The sequence below is a fragment of the Capsicum annuum genome, chromosome 7 (genome assembly GCF_002878395.1).
Source record: "Capsicum annuum cultivar UCD-10X-F1 chromosome 7, UCD10Xv1.1, whole genome shotgun sequence".
Classification (NCBI taxonomy): Eukaryota; Viridiplantae; Streptophyta; class Magnoliopsida; order Solanales; family Solanaceae; genus Capsicum; species Capsicum annuum.
The window spans coordinates 224,944,561-224,967,845 of NC_061117.1; the positions used below are offsets into that span (position 1 = coordinate 224,944,561).

At 32.8% G+C, this 23,285-nt stretch overlaps 2 protein-coding genes and 1 long non-coding RNA gene across 3 annotated transcripts; 2 read left to right on the forward strand and 1 right to left on the reverse strand.

Annotated features, from left to right (window-relative positions):
- Window positions 1-1,317: 1,317 nt before the first annotated feature.
- On the forward strand, window positions 1,318-2,029 carry LOC107877422. Its single transcript, XM_016724071.2, has one exon. The coding sequence runs from the start codon at window positions 1,473-1,475 to the stop codon at window positions 1,755-1,757; it is 285 nt and encodes a 94-aa protein (XP_016579557.1). The 5' UTR covers window positions 1,318-1,472; the 3' UTR covers window positions 1,758-2,029.
- An 8,049-nt stretch (window positions 2,030-10,078) lies between these two features.
- Window positions 10,079-11,297, forward strand: LOC107877423 (nucleolin). Its single transcript, XM_016724072.2, has one exon. It carries the CDS (start codon window positions 10,167-10,169, stop codon window positions 10,959-10,961), a length of 795 nt encoding a protein of 264 aa, XP_016579558.1. The 5' UTR covers window positions 10,079-10,166; the 3' UTR covers window positions 10,962-11,297.
- A 6,552-nt stretch (window positions 11,298-17,849) lies between these two features.
- LOC124885239 lies at window positions 17,850-19,138 on the reverse strand. Its single transcript, XR_007042600.1, has 2 exons — window positions 18,466-19,138; window positions 17,850-18,044 (listed from the first exon to the last, which is right to left on the reverse strand). It is a non-coding gene; the product is annotated as an uncharacterized LOC124885239 (long non-coding RNA).
- Window positions 19,139-23,285: the final 4,147 nt, after the last annotated feature.

The following is a 23,285-nucleotide window of genomic DNA, read 5'->3' on the forward strand; positions in this document are numbered from 1 at the left end:
ATAATTTCTAAAAAAAATAATTATTTTTACATAATACCCTCAAAATATATGTTGGAAAGGATGTGGAAATTTTTTTGAGAGGTAATAGGGTCTTTAAGCATGTTAATGCATGCATTAGATCCATTGCGTTACTACTGCCGTGAATTTTGAGGTATTAGTAATACACACCTCAATACACAATATAGTGTATAACTAATGATTGCATTAGTTATACATAGGGTAAAAAAGTATACCAAACAAGGTACTACCAATACATATTAAACTAATACATGTATTAACATTTCAATACACTCTACCAAACGACCCCTTATTGTACTCACGCTAAAGGTGCAATTACTTCACACTAATTTTTTCTTTACCAACTAAATTAGCCAGCTCATTACTTGGAGTTGATATTTTTGGAGCTAAACTAAATTAAATTAATTTAATATTTAATTTTAAATTACATGATATGAAATTGTAATCCTACTCATATTAATATAAAGAATAAATTTAAATATTGATCAAAATTTATATAGTTTAACTTTCGAAAAGCGAAATTGGACAAATAAATAGGAACATTAAAAGTAGTTATTTTTATGCAATTTTTAGTAACTTTGAACATGCATTATACACCATCAAAGCAACTCTGTTGTTAATTTGCCTAATTTGGACCCCTAAATACTCTACCCCATTCAATTTTGGTATTGTTTGAATTTATACACGCCACGTAAATTAGTTACTTACCATTTACTAATTTTGGTTTTTTTTTTTTCCTTTTTAAGTTTATTGTCATTAGAGCCAACAATTATATAATGTGGCACCATAAACGTGATTTCTTTCGCTTTTAATCAGATATTTTAGGCTCGAATCACGTGAATAAAAGAAATCGTTAAACATAGATCAAGGAATGAGTTTTCGAAAAAGATTAATAAATTTTACTTCATACAATTTTGAAGTAATCAAACAAGTGAATATTTCATTTCAATTTACCTGTCCAATATAAAATCAAGAAAAATGTCTAATTTTTTTTAATACTACTCATATCATTAAACGATTACATAAAATATTAGTCAAATTTCAGACTTTCAAAATATAATTAATTAAGTTAGTTTAGCAAAATAAATTTACAAAAAATATTTTCTCAAGGAAAATATCAAGTCAATATGAATCAAATAAAATAAAAGGAAAAAAGTAGTCCTCCATTAAATACAACAACACACATACTAATACAACTCTTTAAGAAGTTAGTATGAACACAATCTTACTTTTTACACCTTACAACAGAAAAAAAAATGAAATTTAAATATGGAATACTAAAATAGCAGAGGTTATAAAAAAGAAAAATCATTATTGTGTAACGCTTGTTTACCAAGCAATGGCCTTTGTCTCTTTTCTGAATTTCTGCTTCTCTCACCTATAAATATAACTGTCCATATTCTTCAACACTTGCAAGCAAACCAAGAATATTTATTGTGTGTTGTGTTCCAACAATGGCTCTAAATTGGCTAATTAGCATTGCATACACAATCACTCTTGGAAACTCTTCGTCATCATCATCATCAGAATTTACCACCAAGAATCAAATGAAAAATGAAGGAGAATTCGGGTTTCGAATGCCTCTTCATTATCCGAGGTACAAGAAAGATGATTACGAGAATATGGAGAAGTGGAAGATCGATGAGCTTCTGAGAGAATATGGACTTAGTTTCCGTGGGAGTGTTGATGACAAGAGGAGATTTGCTATGGGTGCATTTTTGTGGCCTGATCAACTTTGATGTTTGGTCTAAATTGGTTTGTGTATGTTCTCTGTTTGAGACTCAGGCCTAGTTATTATTATTGTTGTTGTTATGGATGTGGTTAGAGTGAGGTTAAATTTGTCATAATTGGTCCTATAACCTTTTTTTTTTTACCAATATATTCAAGCCGGGTTATATTATTGTTGTTGTTTTAGATGTTGTTAGAGCTTGGTTAAATTTGTACTAATTGGTTGTACGAGCTCTCTTTTTTCGAATATATTATAATCTGGTTCTAACATGTTTGAAATTGAGACGTAGTTATTATTATTGTTGATGTTGTTATGGATGTGCTTAGAGGGAGGTTAAATTTGTCATAATTGGCAGTGTAAGCTCTCTTTTTTCCGAATATAGTATGGTCTGGTTTTAACGTGTTTGAGATTGAGGCAGAATTATTATTGTTGTTGTTGTTATAGATGTTGTTAGTGTAAGGTTAAATTTGTCGTAACTGGTCATATATGCTCTCTCTTTTTCGAACATAGTGTAATCTGTTGCTAGCATGTTTGTGATTGAGACGGAATTATTATTGTTGTTGTTATAGACGTAGTCAGAGTAAGGTTAAATTTGTCCTAATTGAGACCGAGTAACGTGTTTGAGAGGGAGACGGAGTATTGTTGTTATTGTTATAGATGTGTTACTTGTGGTGGTCAGAACAAGTTTAAATTTGTCCTAATTGGTCATGTATGCTTTTTTTTTCGAATGTATATTTGTGATTCTAACATGTTAGAGATTGAGACGAAGTAATTACTGATTGTTATAGATGTTTATGGTCTTTTGTGCATAATTTGGAAAAAGGTAAAATAATTTTTTGTTGTTTTATCAAGTTCTTAAAAATTATAAAGTTGAATTCTGAAATTTTCTCTAGTCCAACGTGTTTTTCGAAGTTCAACTTGCAAAAATGTGAGATTTTCATGCCCAAACGTACCCATACGATTTTGTGAAATTTGATTAAATTAGATTGAAATCTTGTCATTTGTTAGGTGGATTATATTAATCATAAAATCTTTCTCTAACCAAATTTTTTATTATTGAGTGAATCAAGGTGAATGATATGATACTAAATTTGGCTTCTAGCTACCAGAAGAGGAATTTTATTTTTATTTTTTTTGATTTTTCATGCGGAGTTCATTGTTTTATTGGAGTCCAAGTAATTTGAATTCACGCCGCGTAGGGCTCGTTCAGGGGAAGCGCTCCCTATCAAGGGTTTTTTCATACCCAAAATTTAAACTCAAAACCTGTAATTAAGAGAGGAGCAACCTCATCCGTTGTACCTCATCCTTCGGTAATACTAGAAGAGGATTATATATATACATTGAAAAAGCACTAAAAAATTTCATAAGTTACATGACTTGAACTAGTCTAGAAAAGACTCTTAAGATAATTTCTTTCTTCACACATTAGCAAATCTTATACATCATTGTGACCTTTATTTACTTGCTACCTTTCATCGACACACGTATCTACTAATTTTATTAACAAAAACTTTTACATATGGAAATTTCATCGACACACGTATCTACTAATTTTATTAACAAAAACTTTTACATATGGAAATGGATAGCATAAGTGATAATACTCTCTTTAGCCATCGCTTTTTATATAATTCAACAATGTACCTTCACACACCGCCTCATTTCAATATAAAGTACTCTTCATTCAGACCTCTTTACACATCCACACAAAAATAATAATAAAGAGAAATCGATAGAAACATACAAGATCAACCATGTCTTCTATTTTTAAAAAAAACTCGGAAATTTTTAATCTATTTTATAGTAGACCACGCTTTCGAATGTATAGGTAACAAACATACTAGTAGTAATATATTCATGGAATTAGATTCGATCACTAACAAAGATTTTGGTGGAGTGGCAACTACTGCTTCATCTTTAATTAGAGGTCACGGATTCGAGTCTGGATATGAAATTTCCTTGTGTAAGCAGTTACCCCATAACTGAACTCCAACTTAGATATCGAACATCGGATGAAAAGGACAACAAATGAAGTAAATCACATACTATTGTGTCACTTGAAATTAATAGGGCCACAGCCCAATTTCTCACCATAATTAATCGTGGCTTCATGAATTCTCTCCCTAAGAAATCCTATTAATTAATTAGAGACATGCATCAATTTTGCTCAATTAATATAGTAAAATTTACATAAATTTCAACAAATTTATTCTTAATTACTTCATATCCATACTCTTTACTAAACTACAAATAATTCCTTATTTTACAATTTTTGGATACATAATTAGCATCCGAATACATAATTTTGGAGTTGAGATACATAATTTTGAATTTAAGAATGTAATAGTTAATTACTTTATTTTTGCTCGGATACGTAATTAGCATCCGATACATAATTTTGAACTTAAGAATGTAACAGTTAATTACTTCATTTTTTCTTAGATACATAATTAGCATGCGATACATAATTTTGAAGTTGAGATACATAAATTTGATTATTGAAATACATCTATTTCTGAAACTATACCAAATGGATATACATAATCAAAATTCTGTATCCGAAAATTTATGAGTTTGTGGATGTATTCATTTTTTTTTAAATAGATAATTAATAAAAATAATAAATTTTTTATGTAGTTTAGTAAAGATAAATTGTGGTGTTATGTAATTTTTTTCATTTAACTGATGCTTGATTTACACTTAAAATAGTTGAGTGAATAAAATTTTGTATGGATACGCGTGTCCAACTTTTCATTTTCTATTTAACCTTTTCAATTTATTTTTAACAATGTATCACTATAAATAATAGAAGAGATAGCATTTTGCCTATAATAAAAATATAAATAATAGAAGAGATAGCATTTTGCCTATAATAAAAATATTTGTTTTTGTAATAATATGTTGTTGATAAAACTATTTTCTTTTTTGATAATATGATTATTAACCATTTTTATAGAAATAAATCTCTAAAGTTATTAATAATAGGTCTAGAAATTTAGACCAAATACTTCAACACACATATGATAAAGAATATTATATGAGTATATTTTCATCATTGAAAGATTTTCCTTCTTTGTAGAAAGTGAGATTAAGTCTAGAATTTAACATTAAAGTTTCTATACTCTTACTATTAAAAATTGAAAAGTCAGATTTTATGCATTTTTTTTAACCTATAACACTTACATATTATTTAAATATTAAATATTGTATAATTATATAACAATTCGTAACACTTTCAAAATCTTGATATCAACAATAATCAGAGGCAGACCCACGTGTTAGGATTGGGTGCACGTGCACCCATTAAGTATATACTAAGAAAAGCTGATGTTTTCCGCGAAAGTGACCCAGGGTCGAATCCCAGGGTCAAGTTTTCTTTGCTATTTTTTTTTGTGTTACTAATTTTTAACAACAAAAATACTAGTAAGGATTAATTTTTAACAACAAAGTAGTAGCAAGGATTCAAACCAGTGACATCTTACTTACACGATATACTTTTTACTACTGGACTACTTCGCTCATCTAGTTCTATAGAGTTAAGGTTTGTATATTATTCTAAAATTTATATTTGGCCTATATATTTGTTAGAGTTTGTAACTCGAATTTTGTTGATCCGATCCTGAAAAAAACGCGATATGACCCATGTTTGAGATTTTTTTATGGGTCTATAGCGATAGCATAGGGATCGGGGCTTAGAGTTTTCTTGTACGCACGTATTATATAAGTGTGACTTAGAGGGTTGGTTTTAATATGATGGTTCTCGTGTGTCATTGAGAACTTTGGCTCCTCCTTGTATTCCTTTTCGATATAGTGAATTTCTCCTCCTCTGCTCGTGATTTTTTTCGTCAAGGATTTTCACGTAAATCTGTGTGTGTTCATCTTGTTTTTCTTTTGCTTATCATATTGCTTTTTTTTTTTTTTGGATCCCCAGAAAACCTGCAATCGCTACAACCTCTGCCACAGTCTCTCCCTTCAGGTGAGCATGCTGTCGTGAACACTTTGCGCGCATTGGGTAAATCTCTCACTGTACATTCGCTTGTAAACCGCACTAGGTAAACTCTCATTCGACGAGCTAGATTGAGAAGGCATTAGGGGGGGTTCAAAACTATCATATTGCTTATTCCTGTTTGATTTCATAACAATATTTATATTTTCGTCATTACTTAAACCTTTATTGACCAGTCAGTTAGACACAACACTATCTCTCAGTCATCATATTAAAAAATTCTCGAGCGCCTTTGTTAAGATAAAGGTGAATGCTGAGTTTGCCTCTGACGATAATGATTTAGATATATTCGACTATAGACATTAATTAATGTAAAGGGAAGAAAAAGAAAAGAAAAAGATTGACTTAAACTCTTAGATTATGTCATTGTTGTGTCATTAGTTACATAAAATTACGTATTTTACATTCTAAGAAAGTTAAAAGACAGCTTTATTCAGCAAACCAATTAACTTAAGTTACGAATACCACTAATATACCTACTAATTATTCACCCTGTTCTTCATATTTCGTTATCGGAAAGTTAAATTATATGAACTTTGATTAACATTTTAAAATATTTTTTTTTATTATATTAATATATAAAGTTGCAGTTAAATATGCTAAAACTTCTGTTATGCATAAAATTTGAGGAAGAATCAAATCACAAGATTCTATTACATGCATCTGCAGTCTTACCTTACATTTTTACCTGAGTATACTATTATTTGAACATCTAAATTTTAATATTAAAATAGAGATAAGCATAATACCTCAATGAATTATGACCAAAGTTGCTCCGACACACTCCAACTTCACAGGATCCTATTATCCCAGACTCAATTTTAACGTATTTTTGTCACCCTTTTGTGCTGATGTGGCATCTTTATTACATAAAAATAGAACCCACGTCAAAGATGCCACATCAGCTAAAAAGGTGCTACGTCAGCTAAAAATATTGATAAAAATATACTAAAATTTAGTTCGGGGTAATATGACTCTCGTGAAGTTGAAGTGTCAACAACAACAACAACAACATACCCAATATATTCCCACCAAGTGGGGTTTGGTGAAGGGTAAGTGTACGTAGTTCATACCACTACCTCAAAAGTGAGATAGAGAGGTTGTTTCCGATAGACTCCCGGCTAAAAATAAAGCAATCTAAGATAAGATACGGAATAGTAATAGAACAACCTAACTCAGACTAACCTTCTACCCTGCTTCCTCCACAACTTTCTATCTAGGGTCATGTCCTCGGTCCATATCATGTCTAATCACCTCCCTCCAATATTTCTTCGGTCTGAACCCATCTCTAGCCAACTTCTCACACCTCCGTATGGGGACATCCGTGCTCCTCCTCATCACATGATCTCTCTTCCCTCATTTTGACTTCCACTGAAGCCACTCCACCTTATAGTAGCAAATTTGATCATTATTCAGAAGATATTTAATTTAATTTCAAGAATAAGTCAAATATAATTGACTCTGAAAAAGTAAAACAAGAGTAGTAAAAATGAACGACGTAATTTTAAAAAACTCTTAGGAAACGTGAGAAAAACTATCACCCAAATATATTCATTCAACGTCATTATTAAAAAGTAGTGACACAACAATGGCGAAATCTAATTAATGTCTATCTCAATTTAACTTATGATTACTAATCATCCTCGTAATTAACTTAGTGGGACAAGTGTTTTATATTTTTATCTAATCTTCAAATAACATATAATTTGGTGTATTCAATTTGAGAAAATAACCAAAAAGGTCACTTATATTTGGGAGAAAGTTTAAAGTAGTCCATTAAATATACTCGTGGACAATTTTTGTCCTTTAAGTTTGCTAAATTGAGCACTTTTAGCCTCTATCAAATATCAACCGAACATTATCTATCATGGCCGAAAACTATATATTAAGAAAAAATTAGCAGAAACTCACATTGTAAGCGTAGTTTTTAAAATTTCTACTTTTACCTCCCTAGCTTGGAGTCGTCACACTTTTTTACGCCTTAGGTGACTTGAACCCGAAACTCTGAGGTAAAAAGTGAAGGGTACTTACCTTTCGAGCAATCCTCTCTTGTCATAACTTTGCTTTCTATTTTCTTTTTGCAACTTATGTTCAATGGCGAAGTCAGAATTTTTCACTAAGGGGGTTCAAAATCAAAAGGATTACACAAACTAGTCGAAGGGGTTCAACATCAACTATACATAAATGAAAAAAATTTAAACGATGTATAAATAATATAATTTTAATCGAAAGAGTTTCAAATGAACCCCCTAGGCATAAGGTGGCTCCGCCCCTGCTTCTGCTATATATGATTTCTGATATAATTTTTTGTGTTGAGATTTCTAAGATTTGGTGAGATTTTCTTGAACAAATATTTTTTTTATAGTATCGATCAAATTTAACCATGGTCGAACGTTATCTATCATGGTCGAAAAGTGCTTAGAAAAACTTAGCAGAAACTCATATCGTAAGGTTAGTTTTTATAATTTCTAGTTTTACCTCCCTACCTCAGAGCCGTCACCCCTTTTTACGCCCTTGATGACTTGAACCAAAAAGTCGAAACCCTGAAATTAGAGGTGAAAGGTGCAACTCTGCTATATATGGTATCTGATGTAATTTTTTGTGCTGCGATTTCTAAGATTTTGTGACACTTTTCTGAATAAATACTTTTTCATAGTTTCGATCGAATTTAACAGATAGAATTTATTAAAATATTTGTCAAAACCAAAAGATCTCACCTTTGACAATTTTAACGGACTAAAATTGCTCACTAATACTATATTTGAATGATTAATTTCAACTTTATCTTATATTAAGGGTTTCATTTGTTCATTTTCTCTATTCATTTCCCTTGGTTCACTTGATTGAATTGACACATAAGGAAGCTCATCAATTCAATCATAGAGGTAAGAAAATTATAATATAATAATTAATGGCATAGGTCAATGGAACACAAATTTCAGCCAGAAAAACGCATATGACTTTGGTAAAGTGGGACAACTAAATATTTCAATAATTTTGATTTTCAATTACATAATCAATAGAGTTGAGTGAATGGATGAGTATAAATCTATGGCTATTCCAACACTTCCACTTGGCAATCCTATTCATCACAAATACATTACCCCACCCCCTCGAGTTGCCATGCAGCTCGAGCTAATAGACTTCAAAATTTTAAATTTTAATAACATAATTTATTATTTTTTAAATAATTTCTTATATCTATCTATACACATGTTTAGTAAAATAAATAAATAAATTAAACATGAATAAAAAGCTTTAAAGAAAATCAAGATTGATCTCAAAGTCACATATAAATTATTAAGAAACTTAATACCCTACAAAATATTCATGTGGCACCATTTTAAATCTTTAAGATTTCGATTGACATAGCCAAATCTAACATTTAAATTTAAATTTAATAAAGGAAAAATGCTCTATTACCATCTTGAACTATACGCGAAAAGACTGAAACACACCCGAACTTTAGAAGGGTCCTATTACCTTTCTGGACTAATTAAAATCGTATTTTTGGCAATCTTAGTGTCTACGTGACACATACATGGCACACACATGTGCCTACATGACCCTTCTAAAATTTGAGTGTGTCTCAATCTTTTCGCATATGGTTCAACGTAATAATAGAGTATTTTCTCTTTAATATATTTACAATTTTTTAGGTTCTTACCAATGAATTCATTACCTATACGTATGTCCACATAGTAAAATTCATTGAGTATCAGAATAAATAAAAAGAAATAAAACTTCAATTTTTGACAAAATTTTAATTAGTGGGATTCTATATATTAGTTACATGGCAAATTATACATGTGCGTGATAACGTATCTGTGGTTTTGATTGAATTTAGTATTTTCGATATTCATATCAACTATATCATGCTCAATGGGCCACGTGGTGTCACAAGTGGGATTTTATAAGAACGGTGAAGTATACATAAATTTTATTCTTATAGAGATATTGTTTTCGATATACGTAATCAAAGGTGGAGCTAGCCTATTAAAGGGGGGTTCGGACGAACCCCTTCGACGAAAAATTATTTTATTAATGCATGATTAAATAATTTTTATTTATATACTGTAGATGGTGAACCCCTTCGGTGAGTTTTTCTTCAGACTTTAAACTCCTAAACAGAATTTCTAGCTCCGCCTCAGCATGTAATTAAATTATTTACTTTGGTGCAATTTTTATTTTTTAAAGAAAAAACCGGTATACAACCATATAGGGGATATTATGATTATCCCAAATTTTGTCCAACACATAGTGCATTATTAGATCTCTTCAAAATGCCTATAAAAAGGCACCAAACCTCTACCAAAGTTCCTAGATACATAACCCTATCTATCCTCCCTCTCTCTCAAAAAAAGACAAAAAATCATACAAAAAACATAAAAAATAAAGCTTCTATTTTCACAAATGAAGTTCCAAAACTTTTTACAAAGTTTGGACAAATTTATGGAATCTCAATTTATGAAGAAATCCACTCAATTACTTGCTTTAATTTCTTTATTTTCATTCCTATTTCCCTGCTATTCATCTTACTTATCATCTTTCTTTAGTCATTATTCATTAAATTACTCATTTTCTAGATTTCCATTCCAACTTCTAAGCCATGCTATGGACAAAAACTATGTATTTCTAATATGCAATGGCATTTTCTTGGTGCTCCTCGCTAATACTTCCATCAGCGAGGAGCAACAGGAGGAGAAGGAAGAAGAAGAAGACAAAGACAAAGAAGAAAAAGTAGAAGAAGACGAATTCTTGAACGAATTTCAAGAAGACAATTTACCTTTATGCATTGGGATGCGATCCTCGTATTTAGAAATAACATATCAAGAAGAAGAAGTACATGCACATGTACAATGTGAAGATCATGAGGAAGTGTCTCATGAGCTAACTTCTGACGTTGAAAACTCAAATATGACAATCGTGGAATACAAGCAAGATGAAGCAACGTTAGAGGGTCAGGCCATGGACGAACAAAAAGAAGTTGGTGGTAGTGAAGACGAAGAATGTTCTAGAACCTACGAGATCATAGAGGAAGATGATCGCGAAGAAAATGATTTTCTTATTGAGGAGGAAGAAGAAGAGGAGGAGCCATTGAATAAGTTGAGTAATGAAGAATTGAACAAGAAATTTGAAGAATTCATAAGAAAAATGAAGGAAGAAATTAGGATTGAAGCTCGTCAACAATTAGTCCTCGTAAAGTAATTAATCAAAATATTGAGCCACAAAAACAGTCACTAAAGCTGCATGTTTACATCACACCTTGAGGTGTGACGCGCTTTTCAAGATTCTGAGAACGCACGCGAAATGCTTTGTGCCCGGGCTGTCCTTTGATGTAGATAAACAAATATTTTCACCTCAGTTAATGTACATGTAGAGTTTGTTTTTCTTTCCTTTGAGTATTAGATTATTATTATTATTATTATTTTAATTTTACGTTTTCTAGATTAGGTAGAGTATAGTTGTAATCAAATCTATGTATGTAATGTAATGTATGGACATTATTATAGTTTGTCTTTAATGAAATTTTTGTTTATTCCACGTGGCATCCACGTATACATGAAAATTAATTACATTTTGTTTTTAATTAAACCATAAGCAAGTACAAAAATTAAACTTGTCCCAACTAGCAACATTCGCAATTAATTCAAAAGCCTAGTCATTATTATACTGACTAAGACAACATAGTATAGATTTAAGTTGTATACATCAATAGGGTACAATATTTTATATTATTTGATTAGTTTAGCTGGTTTTAATAGGTTATTTTTATTTTTAAGTTACTACATCAAACCTGTTAAAAGGATATACCTATTGTTTTATGTGAACTTAATTTGATGGTGTAAAAAAGACAAAAAAATTAGGTTAAGGAAGAAAAAAATCAATGCCTTGTTAAATGTTTGCCTTAAAAGAAAGCAAAATTAGGTAAAATCTAGAATTGTTTATGTGAAGATCCTCATCAATAATTCTTTATATGTTATTTAGTTTTAGGGAAAAAAAAGTTGAAAATATATCTAAATTTTAATGAAATTTATTGTAATACGTCTTAATTTGACTATTTATTATTATATTTCTGTAGCATATATTTACCCATCTAGATCGCTGCATGAATACCAGGGGCGGCTCTACCCTATTGAAAAAAAAGGCGACCGCGTAAGGCCCTTAAATTTGAGGGGCCTCATTTTTTTAAGTAATAATATATATTATGTGTAAAAAATAAATTTTTTTATCTATAATAAAAGTATTATTAGTAGAATTTTGATATATTTGGAGTATTATATCTCAAGAAAAATTAAATGCATTGATTATATTACTAAGAGACTTATGAGAAGAAAGTGAACATATAATTTTTAAAATAGATTTTGTTAAAAAAATAACTTTTTTCTTAAAAATGTAAGACCTCCTTTTAATTTTGGCCTTAGGCCACTAGCGTACTTGAGCCGCCCCTGCTGAATACGCGCTTGCTGAGTGCGTAAGAGTCTGAAGTTGTCCAACTGGATAAATATATATCATAGGAATACAGTAATAAATAGCCAAGGAAAGTAATAGGCCCCCCGCAAAGTTGATGTGCGTTGGAGCAAATTTCGCTAATGTTCAGATATATTTATGACTCTTTTTCCTTATTTTTATGAGAAGGAAATTCGTTGTTTGTTATCTTTCGAATGTGCACAGGGTAAATTCTACGAATCATATATAAGAGGTAAATTTTACTAGACAAATCCAATATAATAAGATCGACATATATACTGAAAGAGACTCTCCATTTAAGAGATTTCTTGCCCAATCAACTCGATTATCTGTAGATTAACTTTTAAGTTTTTCTTTTTTAGAATATTATTTGGTAGGGAACTTTCAAACTTTTGACACTTGGAAAAGTTTTATACAGTACACCCCTCTTGGCCTAATTTATTCTTCTCGATGTACAATAAGTGACAAAAATGAAATATAAAGAAAGAAATAAAGTAGAAAGATATTAGCAATTCGTATATATTCTTTTCCTATATATGGCTTTATTCTTGAAGGATCTATAATCATAGATCTCTTTATGGGAATATAATTAATAATTTTAATAATTTAATAATAATGTAGTCAAAGTCCTAATTAAGAATCCACATGCAAGATATACTAATAAGAGTTTAAGTTTTATGTGTTAAAACTATATAAAATAAAATTTTATAATAAATATTAATTGATGATTTGAATAAGTGATAATTCGTACTCTAATTCGAAGAATAAATATGTGCTCAATTTAATTCATAGAACCATTTGGAAAGTCCATCACATTTAATTTTTAAACTAAATATTATTGTATATAACTTAAATACTAACGGTTGTAAAAAAAAACAAAAAGCAAAAAAAAAAAAACAATTTGTGAAAACAAAACATATACCTATTTCAAATATTCTAGAAGGAAAAGAGTACTACTCTACCTTTTTATGATCTCGTTCAAAACATAATGTGGTATATATAGTAGACGCTGAATTTCTTTATTTCGAATTCACTTACTGAAAATGTGAACTCAGTCATTACCCATACGGATACACAAATAATATAAGGTAAAAAAATATAAATTCCGACAGTTTAGAGCATAATTACAGAAAATTTCGATATATATAAAACATCCAACGAAGATACATTTTTTATTTGTAAAGATACATAATTAACTCCCGATATATTTTTTCGATTTTGAATCTGTAGAGATACATAATTAGTTGACAATTTTATAATTACTTTATAATAACAGAGATTTGTGTAAATATATTAAGTTAATTAAGGTGTAGTATATTTATGTTATTTTTCCAACAATAAAAGTTAGGAAGAATGATCCCTCTATCAATAAAGTTTTTAGCTCACTCTTGCACATTTTTTAAGTTAATAAATTTCTCGAAAATAAATTTCTTGAACTATAATCCATTAGTTTGGATATTAAATCTATCATCTATTGAAGTGAAAAAAAAAAGAAAAAGAAAAAAGCAAATGAACAATTATTATATATTAAAGGACAAGAAAATAAAAATCTAATGTAATGTCGTTTCCTAAAATCCCTACATAAAAAGACAGAGAAATGTACGTAAAGTCCTTTAGTAAATAACCTAATTTCATCTTTATTACAAAAATAGACACTTCAATGAACTAATGGATGACCATAAATTAAATTATTCTTTGTGATTGGAAGTGACTATTATTGTCATGTTCTAAGATTTTTGGCTGTACACGTGGCCTAAAATTTTATTATTTTCTTATTGAAATCTTTGAAAATTTGTGGTTCTAATTTTTACCTTTCATTTTCAAGAACCTTATATATGGATTTGTATGTTGGAAGGGTTATTTTTGCAACTATCCAAATGGGACCTCTAATTCAACAAAGTTTGGTCAATCTCATAATGAATGAAATGTTGGAAAATTATCAACAATGTGGACTAGATATTGTAATTTAATTTGTACAAATACAGTTGATGGATATGACATATGCATTTCATTACAAATATAATGAGATGATTAGTTTCAATTATAAAATTTGATTTTTTAAAAATATTTAACTTGTAATCAATATTGATAAATTTCAAACAAAACCCTTCTTGTTCTTTCTCCTTGTGCATAAACTTCAAACAAAAATATTGGAAGTTGGTTATACAAGTAATATGGCACACTTCATATTGAGAATTTTTCAAATTTTAATCTCATAAATATAAAGTTGGATTCTAAAATGGCTAAAACTTCAAACAAAAATATCTGAAATCGGTTGTACAAGTTAAGTAATATGTCACACTTTATATCCAGAATTTTTCAAACTTTAGTCTCATAAATATAAAGTTGGATTCTAAAATGGCTAAAACTTCAAACAAAAATATCTGAAGTCGATTGTACAAGTTAAGTAATATGTCACACTTTATGTCCAGAATTTTTCAAACTTTAATCTCATAAATCTGAACTCTAAAGTTGATTCTAAAATGGCTAAAATTTCAAACAAAATATCTGAAGTCGATTGTATAAGTCAAGTAATACGTCACACTTTATGTCCAGAATTTTTCAAACTTTAATCTCGTAAATCTGAACTCTAAAGTTGATTCTAAAATGGTTAAAACTTCAAACAAAACTATCTGAAGACAGCTGTACAAGTTAAGTAATATGTCACACTTCATATGGAGAATTTTTCAAACTTTAATCTCATAAATCTGAAGTTGATTCTAAAAGGACGAAATTTGATTTCTAAAGAAAATTATGAACTTCATCTATACCTTAAATAAGGCTCCTAAAAATCATTCACTAACCCATGCACTTTATCTATTGAATTTCATATTGCACCTAGATATCACTTCATCTTTTGATATGAATTTGACAAACGTGCATATTTATTGTAGGTTAGTCTTTTCAATCTAGATTAAAATCCTTCTTATTAATCAAAATAAGTCGACTTAACAACCTTTTTATGATGTTGTTGATCTATACAACAATCTTGAATTATAATAAATTAACATACATGACCCCCCCTTTCCCTCTCCCGAAGGAGAGTTTTGGAGTAACTAATAAAGTTGTTGTCATGTGATCAGGAGATGACGGGTTCAAGCCTTGAAAGCAGCATTTGGAAGAAATACACGGTATGGCTGCGTACAATACACCTTTGTGGTGGAGTCCTTCCCCGAACCCTGTGCATAGCGGAAGCTTTAGTGCACCGAATTGCGCTTTGCCCTTTACACGAAACCCCCCACCCCCACCCCACCCCCCTCTTATTCCATACCATAGTTGCATATATCTACAAGAAGCAAAACACATTAATGAAAAAGTCGGTAAAGATCTAGAAAGGACCTAAGGACTTCAATTGAAAAAAACCTTTTATGATATTGACAAACTTCACCTGATTACAACTTGTGGCTTAGATTATGACCTTTGCCAAACAAAAAAAAAAAAAAAAAAATCTTCAATTTTAGCACTTAACAGCAACAAAAAGAAACTACTTTAAAATTATTGGATATTTTTTATCAATAACATTAGTTTTCCTCCTTACACAATGAGACGATTGGCCTAATTGATTGGGTCAAAAAATGGCACACAAATATAGATTGTGAATAAAGTTGTTATTATAATAGTATTAACTTGAGGTTGCCATAGAAAATACATAAATTTCAAATACTAAATCCGCATTTAAAGATGAGTATGTTAGACAATGATAGCTAATCAAGAGTTCAACAAAAATCATTCCTTTAAGTAATTTTGTCAAGATGTGAATTATTGGGTATGGTATGTGTATGGCATTCTGTTACAAACAAATAGAGCCAAATTACAATGATTTGGAAGAAGATGACAATAATGGAAAAGTTAGATAACAAGAATTGAACTGCATGGATCATTCAATTACACATATCTTATAAGCTTTGTTGCAAATAGGAAGATCAAGAAAAGAAGTGGGGAATATATCCCAAACTAGGGCGGGTTCTGTAGATTTAATTGAACTCATTTATTTTAACTCGAACTATGAATAAAAATGTAAACATATAATAAGATCACGCTCATTTTAAATTAGGATTTAGAGTTTGTATGTTCGGTTTCTAGAAAGCGCAGCTTATTGAGTTCTTTATAAATTACCTATACATATTAAGCGACTTTGTAAATATATTACAGGGTTTGAGCCAAAGCTACTTGATTTTGCCGCACTCATAGGGGAAGCTATTGTTGAAGAGTGTGACCGTCTCATTTAAAAGCTTAAGCTTTTGGATGAGATGGTCACACACTTCAACATGATATCAGAGCAGGCAGAGGTTCTAGGATCGAATTTTATTGCCACCCATTATTAAAAAAATAAATCCACGTGCTTGGCCATGAAAAAAAATAGGCCCGCATGTGAGAGGGCGTGTTGAGAATATAATTAAATAATAATAGTGTGTTCTCTCTAACAACTTAAGCTTTTAGATGAGATAATCAAACACTTCAACTGTTGTAACTCTGTCCCTTTTCTTACAAACTTAAGCATTTATAGGTATTGTTTATATATGTCCAATTCCAGCCACTATTTTGTGGCAATGGCACAAGAACATATCCTAAGTACTGTAAAGTGTCAAACAACAAGAATCAAATATTTTATATTTGAAAATTCTCAACCACATGCATGGAGGGAATATCACACACCTTTTACTTAAGAAACTATACAAACTATTTTCTGTCTAATGGTATAACATGTTTGGATGAATTTTGAGTCAAAAGTTCTATCGAAAACAATCTCTCTACCTGATAAAGGTCGGAGAAGAGCTATGAGTACATCCCGCCCTCCCTAGACCTCAACAACAACACCATACCTAGTGTATTCCCATAAAGTGGGGTCTGGGGAAGGTAAAGTGTACGCAGTTCATACCACTACCTCAGATAAAGTAGAGAGGCTGTTTACGATACACCCCCGACACAGGACATATAACAGTATACCAAACAAATAAAATCAAAACACACAACAAGATGGGATAACACACTGCTAGTTTGTTGCATGTTTGGATGACATGACATCTGGTAAATGAAGAAGACCTCAAGTTTAGATGGGCCATTTAATTGACTGAGATATCATGCTAAAATCTTAGGCAAATAATAGCATGTAACTTCCAAATTAGAGGATATCTAGGGATGGATACAATGAACAAGAAAACTCTTTGATGAAATAGACAAGAGCAATCAAAGAGGATACACTCACACAACAATAATATACATCAGACAAACAGAATTATTCATTTTGCTTAGGCCATTGGGTTGAGAATAACATTACATTTTAACTTGTTCCAATCAAATTATCTGAACAGGAGGAATGAGAACCATTACACAAAATATCAATCCTTAAAGATGCAAAATGATCAAATGCTAGCAGAGGAAGCACAAATCTAACAGTACAACTTTAAACACATTAAAAAGCTATGTCATTCAGACTCTTCAAAAATGTCGTTGGGAGTGAGTTGGGCCCTTCAAAAGAAGTGCATTTTTGGAGGATCAGACACGAGTGTGGCAACTTTTGGAGAGTCCGATCAATTTTGTTAAAAGGGCTATGAAGCAACAAACATACTTACCAAAGTAAAGCACCAGCTACATTGACGAAAATCCAACTAGTAGTTTACTTGAGTGCAGATGAAAACTGTTTACTTTAGATAAAAAGAAAAGATATTCAACTGTAGCTACACTTTAAATATATATAGATGTTTGCTTAGTAGACAGAAGTAAGAAGAAATGTTCGCGAAAAAACTTCTTGTTGTCGTGATGAAAGCCAACGAGCCATTAAGAATCTCCCCGGTTCTCTACATATAATAGTTGCATGGCCTACAATGACAAGATTTGTAACTCGTCAAGAAAACTCAACCAAATTCAGAGAAGAAAATACATGATTTAGAACTTTTCTCAGTACTCTACGCAGATATTGCCTACAAAGTAGGTCGGGTATGTATATATAGAATATACTAGAGAAACAACGCTTGAAAATAATACAAAGTAAATATCAAGCTGAGACATGATGTTAAACCTTAAGATCAACATTGTCCTAAAACCCAAACTCCGGTACAAATAAGATACCATCAACCCTTATACCCCAGTTCCAGCAGGTGTAAATCCTATCTACACCATCAACAGAATCTAACATAAACAAGTAAATCTTGACAATAAGAAACGATACATAATAACTACTTAGAACAATCACATTATGGAACAATAGCTGAAGCTGTCATCTTCATATGCTGGAACATACCTAGGTGGTGGCAGAGCACCGGAGTAATAGTTCTGGGCGTAAGAGTCTTGTCCAATGCCCCTAAAAGGATATTGGTAATTGTTGTATCCCTCATAGCCATAACTACATTCGGGCAATGACCTAACTCGCCTAAAAGCACCACCAAGAGAATTATAGCTATGACCATGACCGAGACTATAACTGTTATAATTATAAGAACCATATCCATGATTATGAGAGCCATAACCATGATTATAGGAACCATATCCATCAGCCATATAACCATTGCTCAACGCTGGGTGCTTAAGTTTCGCCCATTTCAACTCTGCATGGTTGCCAAGGCCTGATCTAGATAATGCCCTCAAGAGAAGGTTTGGATTGACTTCACCAGAAATCTTAGCCGTCCCCTCTTCAGAGTCTATTGTGACAGAATAAACCCCTACAAAATAAATGAAAACGTGTTAAAAACAAATAAACCATAGTTGTCTTATCTTCTTGAAGTCCCTTATCATGAGTTCCGGAACAGAGCTACATGTTTCGAAGAGGACTTGTCGCCTTTGTTAGAGAATTGTGATGTTGGGCGTATTTATACGTCTAAGCACCATAACTTACCCATGTTTTAGCTAAGTTTTGAGGATAAAATATATAATTCTTGCACTTTTAGTCTATTTTTAGTTAAGTGAGCTGACCTATGTGATTAGCATGCTTTTCAGGTACTAATGAGGAAGATTTCAGCACTTTGGGGACCTATGGACAGCAACGGAAAACTTCACATAAAAAGGAAAGCAGCTCTTGGACTGAATGTGACGCATGAGAACTTTTTCCTAGGCAAACTCCACATTTTTAAATAGTTAAGGATGCAGTAGCAATTTATTAGAGAAGGATGTTATTAAAAGCATGATTGCTGAATTTTTAGTTCATTATTCACATTATTCAGATTTCACAGTCTGTATTATTTTGAAAACAAGAATAGCAGCGTAGCTTGAGGATAGAGAGGGAGAAACGTGTTTCTCTCTTAATTTCGCTAGTCATCTTCATCACCAAGATCGTTCTAAGTTTTGGTATGATGAATATTTCTATGTTGATTTCTATTTTATTCATGAGTAGCTAAGCTTATTTGTTAGGGTTATGGAAACCTTGTAGTATACTCTCTATTGCTATGGGTTTTTGAGTTTATGATGTGTCACGCCACTTATATCATTACTCTCTTTATTTTGATTGAATTCTCGTGGTTGCAAACATAGGGAATGTGCCATTATAGCAATAACTTGTTCGAATGAAAAGTTACTGTTTGGAAAAGAGAGTGTGACGAGAAAATAGGGTTTCCAACCTCTATTTTACACGTTAATGCCCTAGCAGGATTAACTTCTTGGAGAGTTCATATAATTGGTTGTACACTTTGGAATCGAGAGAACTAAGATGAATAAATCCTTGATGGTTGAAAAACACTTGGATTTAGAATTAGAATACGTCTCTCTATAAGTGCATGCATGTATAAAATCCATCTTACTCATAGTTAATAGAGAAGTAGAAGCTACAAGGTGGACATAACCCTAACTTGTCATTCTCTGTGATCAAATATAATTACACATATCATCTCATCGTTACACTGATAATAGTATTGTGCATTTAAACCGAAACCCCCCTTTATCTTGGAACCTTCGACCAACAGTCTAATAATAATCGCAGTACTTAGTGATCATAGTATTCCCTGTGGGATTCGACACCCAACCCAGTTGGGTTCTATATTTGACAGCGACCGCTTACACTTTCTAACGAGAGTTGTAATTTGGGCGTATCAAATTTTGGCGCCGTTGCCGGGGAATACGGTTGTCAACTAAGTTTGTGATAGTTAATAGACCCTTTGGTCAAAGATTCTCAAATTTTACTTTTTGTTTGTTGTTTTTGTTTTGTTCAGGTTTAGTGGAGTGCATGCCAAATACACGAAGATCTGGTCAGCCATTATTACCTATAAATCCTGAACCACAACTCATTGGCAGAATGGATGTGCAACGAGACCTTGATAGGATAGCTACTCAACAGGAGCAGGCTAGATTAGCTGCATTGGCAGCTGCGCAAGTACATCAACAGAATGCTGATAACCCAGGTCGGGTAACAAATCTTGATGATGAGGACCTGGGTGATGATGAGTTATTAAATCCAAGGCGTGTAGATGAGGTGGCTGCACCAATGAACAGGAATGTCAACAGAGATCGTCAAGCTAGAATGAGACCAGAACGCCGAGCTGTGCAAGTTGCTTTTGATGATGATGATGACGACTTGGATGGGGCCGGTGCCACAGGGGCTATTATTCCTCCGCCCTTGGCACCCGGAGCCAAGTTCAATATCACTAGCACTATGATCCAGCTATTGCAACTCAAAGGGTTATTTGGTGGACTTGCAAGCGACGATCCGAATATGCATCTGATTAATTTTATCTCAACATGCAAATCGTTTGACAATCCAGGGGTTGGACAGAATGCAATCCGGCTGCGCTTATTTCCATTGTCTCTATCTAGAGAGGCAACTCTATGGTTAAACGGGCTAACTCCTGACTCTATTACCAATTGGAGGTAACTGAAAGAAGCTTTCCTAGAAAGATTCTTTCCGCCATCCAAGAGAGCACAATTAAGAGATGAGATAAGCAATTTCAGACAGCTTCCAACTGAAGCTCTCCACGAGACATAGGAGAGGTTCAAGAAGAAGCTTATGCGGTGCCCAAATCATCAGATGACCAATGTCCACTTGATGGAAATATTATATAGGGCTTTGAACTCAGTGACTAAGCCAGTGGTAGATAATGCTGCGGGTGGGTCATTCATGGACCTTACTTTTATTGAGGCATGTGATATGCTGGATCGTATGACAAAGTAGAGTAGAGCTTGGCATACCAGGGATTCTGAGGTAGCAAGCTCTACTGTATCTATTGGCATGACGGCAGAACAGAGACGAAGAGAAGAGGAACGTGACCAGGATATGGCTCACATGAAAACGCAGATGGACCTTCTTACCAAGCATTTATTATCAGAGAAGACAGAAAAGGTCAAGGCTGTTGTATCACAGGGAAGAAATGACTCCGATTCTGAGGAGAAAGTAAATTACTTGAATAATCAGGGGGGTTTCCGAGGCAATGTCCAAGGAAACCAAGGTCGGAACTATTATGAAAAATCCGGATACAAGGATCGAGACCAAGGGAATTGGAAGAATAAGAATGACAGGAGCGGTTTGTATGTCCCTCCTGGAAATCGTGAAGCTGCTGCACCTAGCTCTGGGAAAATGTCCATGGAGGACATGATGGCTAAGCTGTTGAAAGGAGTGGAGGCAACCAACACGGGAGTAACTGAGGTAAAAAATGATTTGTCCTCAATAAATCAATTGGTTGACTCGCATTCCACTTCAATAAAACAGCTGGAACAACAAATGAGTCAACTATCAGCGGCATTCAATCAAAGAAAAGCTGTCACTTTACCGAGTGACACTGTCCAAAATCCAAGGAAAGATGGATCATGTTTGGCGATTACAACCAGGAGTGGTAAGGTGTTGGAAAATCCATCCAAGGGCAAGCCCGTGGTTGATAGTATAGAGGAGAATGTTATTGAAGCAGATTGTGATGATTTTGTAGAAGTTGAAGATCAGGATGAGAACATTCATGATACTACACCTAGATGCCAGCAGTCTGAAAAGATTGATAATGGGAAGCACAATAAAAAGGAAGTGGTGGAGAAAACTCTTCCAAATCCACCACCACCTTTTCCTCAGAGACTGAAAAAGAAGGCTGATGACACCAGGTTCAGTAAATTCATGACCATGCTGAAGCAGCTGACTATTAATATGCCTTTGGTGGAGGCACTGGAGCAAATGCCAGGGTACGCCAAATTCATGAAGGACCTTTTGACAAAGAAAAGGACAGCGAGCTATGAACTGGCAGATAAATTTCATCATTGCAGTGCAATTGCCACGAGGTCTTTAGTATAGAAGAAGGCAGATCCGGGTGCTTTCACTATTCCTTGCACGGTTGGATCTTTAGATTTTGCTAAGGCGTTATGCGATTTGGGGGCTAGCATTAATTTAATGCCATTAGCCATTTATAGACAGTTGGGGTTGGGGGATCCTACACCAACCAACATGCGGCTTGTAATGGCAGATAGGTTGGTAAAACGACCCGTTGGTATCTTATATGATGTATTAGTGAAGGTTTCTACCTTCATTTTTCTTGCAGACTTTGTTATTTTGGATTGCGAGGTGGATTTTGAGGTTCCCATAATCTTGGGTCGACCTTTCCTCGCAACAGGAAGTGTGCTTATTGATTTACGAGCAAATGAGCTTTTATTTCGGATGAATGACGAAGTGGTACGTTTTGATGTATGCAAATCAATGAAGCAGCCTAAAGATATGAATGTGTTTTCTATAGCTGATGTTTATTATGAGGATGAGAAGGAGTTATCTTTAGAGAAGCAGCTTACTGTTGAGCCATTGGCTGCTGTGCTTTTGAACTTTGAGCGTGAGGATGTTGAAGAGTACGAAGAAACTATCTGTGCTCTGACAGGACTGGGGTCGTATTCATATGCCCCCAAGAAGCTGGACCTTGACCTTAAGAATCGACCTTCACCACTGGCGAAGCCATCCATTGAAGAGCCACTGGTGCTAGAATTGAAAGAGCTACCCAGTCATCTAAGGTATGCGTTCTTGGGTAGTGGAAATACACTGCCGGTTATTGTTGCTGCTGATTTAGGAGAACAACAAGTAGAGGCTCTCATCTCTGTTCTGAAGAGGTACAAGAGAGCTATTGGTTAGACTATTGCTAATATAATTGGTATCCCTCTTGGCATATGTATGCACAA